The sequence below is a fragment of the Drosophila elegans genome, unplaced genomic scaffold (assembly GCF_018152505.1).
Source record: "Drosophila elegans isolate 14027-0461.03 unplaced genomic scaffold, ASM1815250v1 contig_149, whole genome shotgun sequence".
NCBI classification, from domain to species: Eukaryota; Metazoa; Arthropoda; class Insecta; order Diptera; family Drosophilidae; genus Drosophila; species Drosophila elegans.
Genome location: NW_024545513.1, coordinates 26,552,226 through 26,565,257, shown reverse-complemented (window position 1 = coordinate 26,565,257; position 13,032 = coordinate 26,552,226). Strand labels below are relative to the sequence as shown.

Genomic DNA, 13,032 nt, shown 5'->3' with positions numbered 1-13,032 from the left:
ATCGGAGTTTCAAACTTTTCAAAAATCCCAACGGTTTTTCAGGGATGGACTGCGTGGAAAGAGAGTCCGTCAAAGTGTGAATTTTAACGGCGGACTAATAGGGTATTTCCACAGAGATCCATCCACCTTCCACCATCCGTTGAAGGGATGCCGTTAAAATTTGACGGACTCATTTATGCGATAGTTAGCCGATGTTTCTGCGGTACAGCCCTGTTCCAACGCAGTCCATCCCTGAAAAACCGTTGGGAAAGTGAATCTCCGGTTTGCACATTCACCTTTCGATTTGATCTGATCTGAACAGCTGGGGCTCGTCAAAACGTAAACAGAGTCATCAAGTCAACACTCTTTGTTTATGTTTTTATGAGCTACAGCTCTTAAGATCAGCTGAAATCGAAAGGTGAATGTGCTCTGTGAAAATCGGAGTTTCACATTTGTTGAAAATTCCTACCGTTTCCAACGGATGGACTGTGTGGAAAGAGGGCATTAAGCAGAAACTTTAAACTAGAGCTTTTTTAGTTTGACCAGCCCTGGTCTCCGATTGCGAGATCGAATAATAGAGTTTTGCTGCTTACTTTTCGCTCGTTCAGATCAGATTGGCGAATTATAAATATCAAAAATATATATTAAAAAAAAAAAAACGATAATTTATATATCAGTTGAATAAAAAGTCACGATATAAATATTTATTTTTATATAAAACTTATCGATATATTGACATTTTTATATATTTCTCACATTCCCAGCTGTGTCATCAATAGAAGCGCCAAACACGGCGTTGTTTCGAAGATTATTTTGTTAATTGTTCTCCAATTTGTCAAGGACTTGGCTCGAACAACGATGAGTGAGGTTCGAAATCTGATTGACTTGACCGAATGGGATGAGGATGAGCCTAACGAGGAGACGAAAGGGACGAAGCTCGAGGAGCCAGAGCAAGTGGTTGTGGCCTCGAACTTCCAGGGTCCCTACGATCCCTTCGATTTGATGGAGAAAGAGGCTTGCATCAAGGTAAGGTTAGATAGAGTAACGTAGGTTAAATTGGTTTTCACTTTGGCTTTGGGCAATAAAGAGGCCAAACAGTCATTGTCCCTTACACTTGAGCACTTAATTAGGTCAGAGGTAAAAGTAAAAGTGTGCTCCTTCCTTCTCACTCACCTGTTCGCTGAACTCTAACCTATAAGGTGTATCCATTGATTCCTGTTTCAGGGGATGACTTTGAAGACGCAGATCAAGGAGAAGGTATCGAGCGCCGAAACAGCGCCAGATCTGAACGACGAGAGCCCTCCGGTGTGCATGCAGATCTATGCGTCGTCCGGAGAAAACTCCCAGAAGCGGCGCTCGAACAGGTCGATCCAAAAGCAGCTGCTAAAGATGAATGCCACACGGTCCGTGGCCAGCACACCGCCCCACAATCGATCCAAGGCGGACTTTGAGAAGACGGTTTTGAACAAAAGCCTGCAGATGCTGGCGGCCGAGTCGCCGCTGAAGCTCATTGAAGACGACGACGACGTCCTCTCCTCTAGCATCTGTTTCGAGGAAGACCTGAAAATGCTACGTATACCGATCCTGGACGCCTTAAGCAATGCGGAACACAAACCGAGTGCCGAGGACAACAGAGAAGTTAATGAAATTGAGGCCAAAACCCAGAAAGGTCCGGAGCCGAAGCCAGAAATTGATAAACCAATCGCACAGGATTTGGGCCAACTTCTCAAACAACTGCAGATGTTAGTCCACGAACACGTTGAGAAGACCAAATGGCATCTGTTTGACATGGCAATTAAATCCATTGCTGCAGTCATCTTTGGTCCAACTGGCACTTCTCTGGAGGCCCGGAAAGCCATCGATCCAGCGATGCAATCGCCTTACTCATACACGCGACAGGAGACATTCGATCGCGAACTTCAAGTACGTTATTATTTGTATTGAAGTCCAAACCACTTCGGTTGGAATTTCGATTTAAGGAGTTTCCTTCAACACCCACGATTTACGCAATCTAACAATTTTCTATTTAAAGGGCACACGGACACTGCATTCACCGGAAGAGGAGATCGGCTGCGCACCAGGGGCACCTGCCAGCAGTGATCCAAACTTTCCAGACGCTATGGTGTGCTCTGCAGCCACCTTCGACGCTGAGCCTTGCTCGGATCCGTTTGAAAGGGACTTGCACTCATCCCCACCGTCGATTGATTCCGCACCAGTGACCAGAAACGAGCCGTACATGACGGAGTTGATGGACGAGCGTCTCGCTCTGCAGATCAACGAGCTGCTGGAACGTCACAAACTCTTTAAGACGGCGAACGGTGACCACGAGCAGCAGGGCATCGATCCCAGGACTGTTATATTGTTGGTCAATCCCAGCAACTATGGCAATCAGCAAACACAACCGTCCGCCTGCAATGCGAAGCCGAATCCGCTGCGGGATTTCAACGATGCTGGTTCCATGCGCCGACGATCGTCCTCACTGTCCATTCAGGACAAGTGCAAGCAGCTCGATCGCCAGGTGGAAAACCTGCCGCCGCCCACGGAAGTCAAAAGAACTGCCACCGTGGGTCCGATAACCGAAGCAGCTCCGTTTCGAAAGAAGAGCAATTCATTCTCCATGCCCAGTAACCCGTGCACAAAGGCCACCGAGAGCAGGCGCACCCTGTTGAGCAGCCGCCTGAAGACACCGTCCATAACAGAGTCCGTGGGGAAGGCCAACGGAACCGTGAAGGCGGGCAAACCTACTAAGCCAGTGCTTCCGCTTCTAGAGGTGGCAGCGACGAAGGAGTGCACCAACATCAATCGCGTCTATCCACGTGTCCCAGAGACGCCCCTTTCCTCGAAGACCAAGTCCGCCCAAAAGATATCGTACACGAGCACACCACTGCCGCAAATGCGCACTCAGCAGCGCAGATCCATTAAGCCAGTGGGATCAGGATCAGGATCAGGATCGGGATCGGGATCGGGTCCATCTTCATCATCCCTGGGCAATGCTTCCTACTCGGCGACAAACTTCAGGGCCGCGAGCTTTTCCAAGAAGACCGGTTCCGGATAGAGTGCACAGCATAGATAGGAGGCACTTGCCAGTCCCGTGGTGGTGGCCCAATGTCGCCTGAAAGTGAATCTAAATGTGATGACAAGCTGCGTGTGCGGTCAAGATAAACCAACAAGTGAATTCGGCTTGGCTATCTCGATGTTTTTTCGTTCTATTTGTTTATGCTTAACGTTATTAGATAAAGTGAACTGATATGGAGTTGGTTCCAATTCGACTAGATAGTTGGCTTAATTCAGTCTAATTGTTTGATCGCCTGCAGCGTCAAATAATAACATAATAATAAATGTAGGGTTAAACCGAAATACAAGTTTCGTGAATCGGATAATACATATGTAAGTGTATCCATACGTTGAAATTCAATCAAACTGATAAATTGGTCACGATAGCTACCCCTTAGAAATGGCTTACAAATAACAGCTCTATTGTATTATACATCCTCTTTTGAACATCTTCAATCCCACTGAAGAGGAATTGATTCCATTCAAAGTGGGTGGAAATGATGATCTGATTGGGCCTAAATCTCGAATCAGCCACTAAGAACAAGGCACATGCGTAGCAAATCCTCTCTTAAATCTTTTTGATCAAATCATGATCACAACCTAATGGCTTTAGAAGCACACTAAACAAGAATTCAACGAGAGAGATTACCAGATAATAAACTTCCATATATTTAACGGGCATAAGTAGGAAATAACAAACAATAAACAAAAAAGGTCTACTTGTTGAGCTTGCTCTTGAGAATGCTCAACTGGGTGAGGCAGTTGTCGCGGTAGTTGCGGCGGGCGGCCAGCTGGTCCAGCGGCACCATCTCGCCCAGCTGCTTGGCCACCTCGACGGCAACGGGACCCTCCATCTTGGGGGTGGGTCCCATCGTCTCGCTGACCGCGTAGATGGTCTTCGAGTAGCGCTCGAAGTAGTTGGCCATGCCCTCGGCGTTCAGGTGGGCGGTCTCCAGGGGGCCGAGGAACGCGTAGCGCGGCCCCAGCCCGTTGCTCATCACGCTGTCGATGTCCTTGACGTTCAGAATGCCCGCCTCCACCAGGCGCCACGTCTCGTTGAGGATCGCGTACTGGATGCGGTTGAGGGCGAAGCCCTCGATCTCCCGCGACAGCGTAACTGGTTTCTGCCCGATCTCGTCCATGATGGCCCGCGTCTTCTGCACCCATTCCGGTTTGGTCCAGGGGGCCGGCACGATCTCGACCAGCGGCACGTAGTATGGCGGGTTGACGGGATGCGACACCAAAACCTGCTCACGAAAGAAACGAACGCACTTGGCCTCACTCGGTTCTCATCACACACAAACACACTGAACTTGAATCTCAATTGGAAATTGAAATTGGAATTGGAATTGGAAACGGGGACGAGGACGGTTGAGCTTCAAGTCATGATGGGAATACTATTTGTATTTATTAGAATGCCATAAGTTCTGTTTATTCGACATTAAATTCAGCTTGCTGAACCAGATTCTGTCGGGTTCTAACCTTTCTTCAAACTAAAGAGATGCAATAAGCAATAATAAAAGGAATTTATCTGAATATTCAGCTAAAACTGTAGCATGTATAACCACCATACATATATGTAAATTGGAATCATTTTTGTATCCATTACATTATATTACTATTTTGTTATAAATACTGCTGTTTTAACATTAAATTCATCCTCTTGACCCAGATCCTCTCAGGTCCTAACTTTTCTTTACTTTTCAAATGAAGGAAGGGCATTAAAAGGGATGTTAGCCAAACGAACTTTCCCAAAACTGAAGCATATATGTAACCTTTTTTTATACAAAGGTTAGGGTAATCCAAGGCTTTACTCACGTTGGCCTTGTTCTTCAGGTCAGCGCTGAAGAGGGAGGGCAGAAACGTGCTGGTGGAGCTGGAGAGGATGGTGTTGGGGCCGACGACGGCGTCCAGCTGCTTGTAGAGGGCCACCTTGAGGTCGAGGCGCTCGGGGATGCACTCCTGGACGAAGATGGCACCCTTGACCAGCTCCTTGAGGTCGTTGGTGCCCGAGATGCAGGCAAACTGCTGGGCGGCGGTCAGCTTGCCACGCAGAAGGCCCTTGGCCTCCAGGTCCTGCAGCTCCTTCTGGGTGGCGGTCAGGGCGGTGGACACCTGCTCGGGCAGGATGTCGAAGAGCACCACCTGGTAGCCCACCGAGGCGAACAGCATGGACCACGAGCGGCCGATGAGTCCGCTGGAAGGGGAATGGTTGATGGTTAATGGTTGATGGTTGATGGTTGATGGTGATGAGATCCGAAATCGATTTCCCTGCTCCTTCCTACCTGCCCACGATGCCCACTTTCTCGTTCTTCACCTGCGACATTTTTGTTTGTTTACTTCTCTGAGTGGCTGAGTGAGATTGGAGTTGTTGGAGTTGTTGGAGTTGTTGGAGTTTCTGTGGCGTGGAGCTGGAACTGGAGCTATCGACTGCCACTTGGCACGGCGTACCTGCGTTTGAACAACCAGACGGCAGCGCAACCGGTTTAATATTGGGCGATAACGGCAGAGGTGAACCAAATGTACCCTATCCAAGTGTTCGTGTGATGTGTGATGGGTGTTGGGTGTTGAGTGTTGGTGGAGATTTCCGCGGAGATAGTGGGCCGTGCGATAGTAAAGCCATCCCTCTAGGCAATTGGACGATGTCAGGCCGAATGCTCCAGCTGCCACGCCCAAGCCGGTACATGTGTACACACAAATAGGGGCTGAAAAGTACATACTTGTACTCTTCATATGTACATATGTACATATGTACTTATTTACTTAAAAAAAAAAACGAAAGTATACGAATCAAAGAACACGTTTGTCATTCAGGCATTTTGATTTATTTAATGCTGTTTATGGCAATAACAAAAATTTGTTTATAACTTTGAAATAGTATAAGAATCATTGGTACTCAAACCCGGTCCAGTATCGTATTTTATAAAAATCTTGCAGATCTAACCGATATTTAGCTGACTATTTCTGTGGCCGATAGGCTTAAGTTTTCGAGTTCTCTAAAATAAAATGTGTTTGAATTTATTATAAGCCTTTACCTACATACATAGATCTGCAACCAAGTACAAAAAGTGGTTGTCCATTTGACGAGATAATCCACATCCGTCGCGAATCGTTCTTGGCAGGCAACCAATTTCCTACTGGGTGGCATGATGGCAGGGTGGCAGTCGACGAAACTGTGTCGAGATGCCCTTAATTTGACTTTTATTAATAATGCTACTGTACGATTATCTTTGTGTTTGTTTTGGACTTATGTGTTTGCTACCAGCACAAAAATAACCGTTTGAATAGTTAACTACGATTTTGAGGCTCGCCTAAAATTTATATAAGCAAATAAGCAACATATGCATCCCAATGTATTTAACCAATTTTAAAACTATTTCCCAACAGTCATTTGATGTCGTTAAGACCAAAGAAATGGCTATCAAGTTTAAACTGAAAGGTGCTAAATCACATTTCTATTTTGCCAAGCTTACTTTAAATTCCTAATAATTTATTTGGTTGACCGCTTTAGAATGTTAGACGTTTTGATACACTTTATTTATTTTCTTCTGTGAACGAGTTACACTTAGCTGGCCACATAATAGTAGGTAAGTCCTTAATTTCTAAAGACAAAAAATAATCAAAATTTAAATTCAGCTTATTCTCAAAATATATATTGTTTTGAGAGCGGAGTTAAACTAGACCAGTATGACCAGTATAAATATTAATATTGTAAGCTTTACTGTATGTAACCTGTAACACCTGTTCAATGAGGATGTTGACCCCAACACATACGCCATCAAAGTCGTAAGTTGCGAAACATAAATATTAACCCTATGAAAAATGGATTTAAATGTATTATTATATTTTAGAAATAAGAAATAAAAAAAAATGTAAATATATTTTTGAAATTTTAAATATAACAATAACCAAAATAAAATATTTTTTATAAAAAAATTTTAGAATATATTAAACAAAAGTTAATTATTAAATAATTAATTAAAGTATAAATATTAAGTATGAAAATCAAAAAACACATATTGTCAAATTCAAATAAAAAACTTGAAATCACTCCACGTATTTATTTTCTATTTCATATCGTAATTTATAACTTTGATATGTTAGCATAACACCATGGACGAAAGTGTATGTATGTATATATAGCAGTAGAATTGAAAATCTGTTGTGGTGACCCGATGGTATCGAGTAATGCACCAATCGAAAGTTATCGCTAAATGATATGAGGATTGCATGCCAAGACTTTAGGAAAATTAATTAATGTAGGATAAAGAACGGTTAAATTGACATACTAAAAATAAGTGGAGTTCTTGAGCTTGGGTTGGTAAAAAATTCAACTTTTTTAACACAGTTAAAATTTTATTCAAAATGCGCGTCGAATGACACCAAATTTGCTTGAATCTGATTCTCCGTTCAAAAGTTATTTAAAATATACCAAAATATTTAAAAAATATAAAAAACTTTTAAGGACTTGATTCGGAAATTTGGAAAAAATTATTTTGTGTTGGGCAGTTACAAAAAAATTTCTACGACTTTTTGAAAAACTAGCTTATTTAGCGGGAAATCGCTAACAAAAAAAAACTAAACTTTAACTTCTAAACTAGTAAAGCAAGTAACATATGCGGTAAATAAGGTATTGTCAAATACTAATCACGAAGCCTTAACATAGTTAGAATTAATAAAATAGTTTAAAAATTATTTAATTTTTATTTTTTACTTTTTTGCACATTTTAAAAACTTGTTAGAGAAAAGAGTGGACAAACATTCGGATATGGCCAGATCGACTCTTTTAATGAAATTAAAATACCATTTGTAAGGATATAAAAATTAACGAGAATGTTATCTGGCCCTATAGAAATTTAAAATTTGAACAACTTCGTCGTTTTTAAGATATTTGCTTACACTTTGCAAATTTTTTTTGCCAAGTATCTGATTTCACATAAGTTTACAATTATCTAATGAAAATATTTCTTCCTTGAACCTGAAACCATTTTTTTAAAGCATTTTCCCCACCAAAATAGGTGGTGGATACTTTTAGGAGGAAATTCTTGCCTAAAAAGCGTTAACTTCTTCAAACTGAGTAAAGTAGCCGTTTTCGTTGCCTAATAACATCCGAAAACATTCATGCAGAATTTATAAACCAAAAGTTGAGAAAGGTCTATAAACGTAAAAAAATAAACAAAAATCTACTCTAACAATTTTTAAAAATTTGCAAAATATACAAAAATTAAATAATATACAAAATTTTTAAATTATTTTATTCAGAGCAAAAACATCTTAAATTGAATTTCGAATTATATGAGTACGCATAAAAACCCATTGAAGCTAAGATAATTTTTGCCTCAATTATTCGATCGCTATATGATATCGGAAGATTAAAAACAAAAATAATGGGTTGGAAATGTCCTCTTCACTGCGTTGCAAACTTCTGATTGAAATTTTAATACCTTCTGCAAGGATATAAAAATAATTCGGCAATCGTACCGGTTTTTCCATAATCACGAAAAATATTACTATCATTTACTTGTGAGAGGCTTGTTTAAATTTTGTCTTAATTAAGTCAATCTAACAAATTTTAGTTTTCATGAAATTGTTAAATAAATAAAACTGCTGCTTTTTGATAAAACGGTAAGGTAATTAAAAAAAGTCGTGCTTTTAAAATGACGAAAAAAAAGAATTTAACATAATTTTATAAAGCTCAATAAAAACCAGATGCCTGAGAATCTCAATAGCATTATTTCAATGGTTCACTTTTGATCCGAAGCCACAAGTGAAAGTAATCGTTTTGATAATGGTTTGGAATTCGAATAGAGCATACCCAGAAATACGTATAGTTCTCTCTCCCTCAGTGGTTCCATCTCTTTCTTTTTGACTTCAGGTCCCAGGCAAAACAAGTAAATTTAAAAGACTTTAGCGTTATTATATTCAAAAATATATTTTAAATTTTGTTCTATGGTTTGGATTTTAATTAATATTTAAAGTTAGCTAGAATGCTGCTTACAGTGCCATCTTGCGACCCTCTATAGATATTTCGACTGCCCTGCGGCTCTCCTTCAGTCGCTTTGAGTCCAGAAAGCGTTTCATATGCTTTTCGTAGCGGTTTGGCTTACGCTTTGTTGACTAGAATTACAAGTTTTAATTAAATTTAAAGCTTATGCTTATGAGCATGCCAGTTATTGCTGCTGCTGCACTCACCGTAGAGATTTCGCCCTCGACGGTTGATTTGGGGCGGATGACGTAGTCCTTGTTGGAGGGCATGGGCACACGGGCGCGGGCTACCCAGCCGGGATCTCCAGGACGAAGGAGCTTGTCTTCGCTGGAGAAGGTCTGGTTCAATAAGCGGGATTTGCTTGTGGAGGCTGGCTGTGGGTCCGGACTCTTGTGGCGATTGCGCGACATCTGCGCCAAATCACGTTCCTGGCGCTCCTCTTTGCTCATCGCCGAGAAGTTGCAGCTCAGGTTAAATATCGGTCGAGCCCACTCGGAAATTAGGCGACCAGCTCGGTCGCGATTCGTCTTTGTCTCCTGAGGATGTTTGTACAAGTACATTACGGCCTTTCCAATGCCCGACTGCTTTAAAAGTCCTTTTTCGATGGTTGGGAACTAAAAATATAATAGTAAAGTTTATATAGTTTGCCTATATAGGTTGAATAAGATTAAATTCTTCGGGAAAACAGAAGTTATTCATATCGTTGGGTAATGTACTGAAAATAATAAATCTGTTTTAAGGGAATACTTTGGTTTTCGTTTATAAACGTCATTGATGAAACAAGCTTCATAATAATATTAATAATAATTTGATAAACTTCAAAGCCCGAATAATAAAAGTTTGAAACTAAAGAGAAATTCATGTAATTGTATGACTTTCGTGTTGAAAATAAAAGTGAAAAATACGTAAATACTTACATCTGACAAAAGTTTAAGAATACTTTCGCGTATCTGGAGACATGGCAGACTTTTGTTGGGCAGAGGCGCTAGCCAATCTGTAAGTACATTAAGTATGTTGTGCTCCAAGAAGGCGAGCTGCAAGTGCTTTTTGATGAGCTGGGACATCACTTGCTTCAGCATTGAAATTTTCTTGGTGGCCGGCTGGCCCATCATGTTCAGCTGTCGGTCGTCATCCGAGGCGTTCTTCATACTTATGATAAGCTGATCAATCAGATCATCGTTGTCGTTGATCAGATCGATATCTCGCTTGCGACGCCGCACTCGCTTTTCTTCCTTCTTTCTCAAAAGCATTGCATCAAAGTCCGAAATAAAGTTACTGTTTCTGCAATAAGTTCAAGTTCAAGTATAAGTTTAAGTTACATATTAATCCACATAAGGAATTATCTTACTCTGGTTCATTTGAAATTGGCGTGTTTTCATCGTCAGAACTTTCTGTTATTTTATCTTGTGCTTTTTCTGTGCCCAGGTCATTATCCTGGTCTTCTTCCTCTTCGTTGTCCGTGTCTGTGATTTTGACGCGCTTCTTGATCACCTTTGGAGCTTCGTCTACACGGAGAATTCAAAATAAATACTGCCCTCAAAGACTTTTGGGGAGTACTAACCTTCGGAATCACTTATGGCCAATCTTTTACGTCTGGCACCATCCTGTGATTCAGCACTGCCCGACCGAGATCGAGTTCCCTTTCGAGACCCTGCGCTGCCGGAGCGACTGCGGGAGCGAGACCGAGACCGAGACCGTCTGGATTCGTTCCTAGATCCACTCCTGGAGCGCCTAGAACCGCTCCTAGATCGCCTGGATCCGCTCCTAGAGCGCCTGGATCCGCTTCTGGAGCGTCTAGATCCGCTGCGGGATCGTCGGGACCCACTTCGGGACCGTCTTGATCCGCTTCTAGATCGCCTGGAGCCAGATCCACTGCGCGATCGCCTCGAGCCACTACGCGAACGTCGAGAGCCGCTATGCGAGCGTGCCGATCCACTTCGAGAACGTCTCGAACCACTACGAGAGCGTCGCGAGCCACTCCGGGAGCGCCTGGAGCCGCTTCGAGAACGCCTTGATCCAGAACCACTTCGAGATCTTCTAGATCCCGAGCCACTGCGCGAACGCCTGAAGCCGCTTCCGGACCTACTGGAGCGTCTGGAGCCGGATCTACTGCGGGACCGCTGGGATCCGCTGCGGGATCGTCTTGATCCACTACGGGAACGCCTAGATCCACTGCGGGAACGTCTGGATCCACTGCGGGAACGTGCGGAGCCACTACGGGAACGTGCAGAGCCACTACGGGAACGTGCGGAGCCACTACGGGAACGCCTAGAGCCACTGCGGGAACGCCTTGAGCCAGTGGGCGAGCCCTGAGGTGCACTAGAATGCCGGGATCCGCTGCGTGAGCGGGCAGAGCCGCTGCGGGAGCGCCGGGAACCATTCAAAGATTGCTTGGAGCGACTGCGCGATCGCCTGGAACTGGCTGCTGAGTGAGCCGATCCGCTGCGAGACCTGCGCGATCCACTTCGCGAGCGGGAACTCCTCCTGGAGCCACTGCGACTTCTTGGTTGGGCCGCGACAGCATCAACCTGCTTTAGTGTGGGCGTAGGAGACTTGTTGTTGCCCTTGGCTGCCAATACTGAATCAGTTGCGTCAGGATCAAAATCTTGACTTTCTTTTACGCCCTCCACTGCCTCCGTGAGCAAATCCAATGTCTTCTCCGGCGCTCCAAGCAAGCTCTCGGCTTCGTCGCTACATGTTTTTTCTGCAAAATAAATTGTTAAAACGGTATACCGACGATTCCGATTGATAATCAATTTTGTAATCAACCTTTTTCAGACGTTTCCATGCCGTGGTTCTTACAACAAAAAACTAAACGCGATAAAAACTAAATTTTGTGAAACCAATTGTGCAATGGCTGGCGGAATTAGAGCAAATACATCAAAGTATTTGTACAAAATAATTCCTAAAATGACTTATAAAATACGACGCGATTCCTCGGCATTTGACAGGCCGAAGGAACGAATTGAATACGGAACACTAAAGTCTATGTGTACACATACAAACTTGCCCGCACGCTGTTTGGGGCCGTTACACACGTCGTCATCGAAAATCGATAACACATATTTTTAAATATGAGGTAATGTACTCGCTAAAAAATCTAAAGTTGCATTTTGTAGCATTACAGCTGTGTTTATCAGTTTTGCCATTTTTCTTAACACTTAATTTAAGTGATATCGAAATAGGCAACTCGCCTTATATGAACAGTTGTTTTTCATATTGTTATCTGTAATATAGCAGTTTTATAATTGCCCTTTCTCTTCGCATTTTATAAGCACATCAAATCAGGGGTGCTTGAAGATCATAAATTAAAAAAACAACACTCATATATATTGTTTGATGCTAGAAAAGAGAATCCAGGCACACAAGGATGCAATTGTCGTTGGTATTCTCGATAAGATCAATTGACGATATTGAGCGGAAAAAAAGGTGTAAAATTCTATACATTTTTTGTTTATTTTTTCAAACGTAATAAACATACTGTTACATATCATTTGAGTAGACTATCGAACCAGCGTTCGGCACTTTGCTCTTGGGCTGTGCAAGCCCCTCACGCAATAAGTGCAATATACCGGTTTACGGAAGTGCCGACAGCTCTTTTCAATTCAAAATTTAGGAACATTTTTAAATATAATGGTTAAAACTGTCACTTAAGTTGACCTTGTCAACGGTGTAAATGACCAGGAATGGTGTAAAATAGCTGTTTAGGGTCACCCCATTTTTTAATTTACCAAGGTAAATACTTTTTGTGCGTTATATTTGACATCTAAAGCAAACTCGGGACAGTGTGAAGGGACTTTTAGCATATTATCCCCCTTTCACACTGGACTGCGTCTATGCATATTGGGTAAAACTCCAATTTTTCTAGCTGTTATCGAAACCTTTAATTTTACTTTTACATTTTATATGCTGTTCAGCAGAAACAAGGGATTCGTTAAGTCATTCGTTAAGTCATTCCTTACTCGCTGCTATTCTCCTTTGGAAGGCTTGGCTTTGGTGTTTATCCATTTGCC

At 42.5% G+C, this 13,032-nt stretch overlaps 3 protein-coding genes across 3 annotated transcripts; 1 reads left to right on the top strand and 2 right to left on the bottom strand.

Moving 5' to 3' along the window:
- Nucleotides 1-736: 736 nt before the first annotated feature.
- On the top strand, nucleotides 737-3,336 carry LOC108141622. The gene is made up of 3 exons (XM_017265089.2): nucleotides 737-1,005; nucleotides 1,204-1,902; nucleotides 2,012-3,336. Exons 1-3 carry the CDS (start codon nucleotides 838-840, stop codon nucleotides 3,032-3,034), a joined length of 1,890 nt encoding a protein of 629 aa, XP_017120578.1. The 5' UTR covers nucleotides 737-837; the 3' UTR covers nucleotides 3,035-3,336.
- A 342-nt stretch (nucleotides 3,337-3,678) lies between these two features.
- On the bottom strand, nucleotides 3,679-5,522 carry LOC108141623 (lambda-crystallin homolog). Its single transcript, XM_017265090.2, has 3 exons — nucleotides 5,319-5,522; nucleotides 4,852-5,230; nucleotides 3,679-4,280 (listed from the first exon to the last, which is right to left on the bottom strand). Exons 1-3 carry the CDS (start codon nucleotides 5,357-5,359, stop codon nucleotides 3,750-3,752), a joined length of 951 nt encoding a protein of 316 aa, XP_017120579.1. The 5' UTR covers nucleotides 5,360-5,522; the 3' UTR covers nucleotides 3,679-3,749.
- A 3,424-nt stretch (nucleotides 5,523-8,946) lies between these two features.
- Nucleotides 8,947-12,010, bottom strand: LOC108141625 (IWS1-like protein). Its single transcript, XM_017265094.2, has 6 exons — nucleotides 11,789-12,010; nucleotides 10,581-11,723; nucleotides 10,368-10,524; nucleotides 9,937-10,300; nucleotides 9,226-9,633; nucleotides 8,947-9,150 (listed from the first exon to the last, which is right to left on the bottom strand). The coding sequence occupies exons 1-6, from the start codon at nucleotides 11,805-11,807 to the stop codon at nucleotides 9,028-9,030; spliced, it is 2,214 nt and encodes a 737-aa protein (XP_017120583.1). The 5' UTR covers nucleotides 11,808-12,010; the 3' UTR covers nucleotides 8,947-9,027.
- Between the last annotated feature and the right edge of the window lie 1,022 nt (nucleotides 12,011-13,032).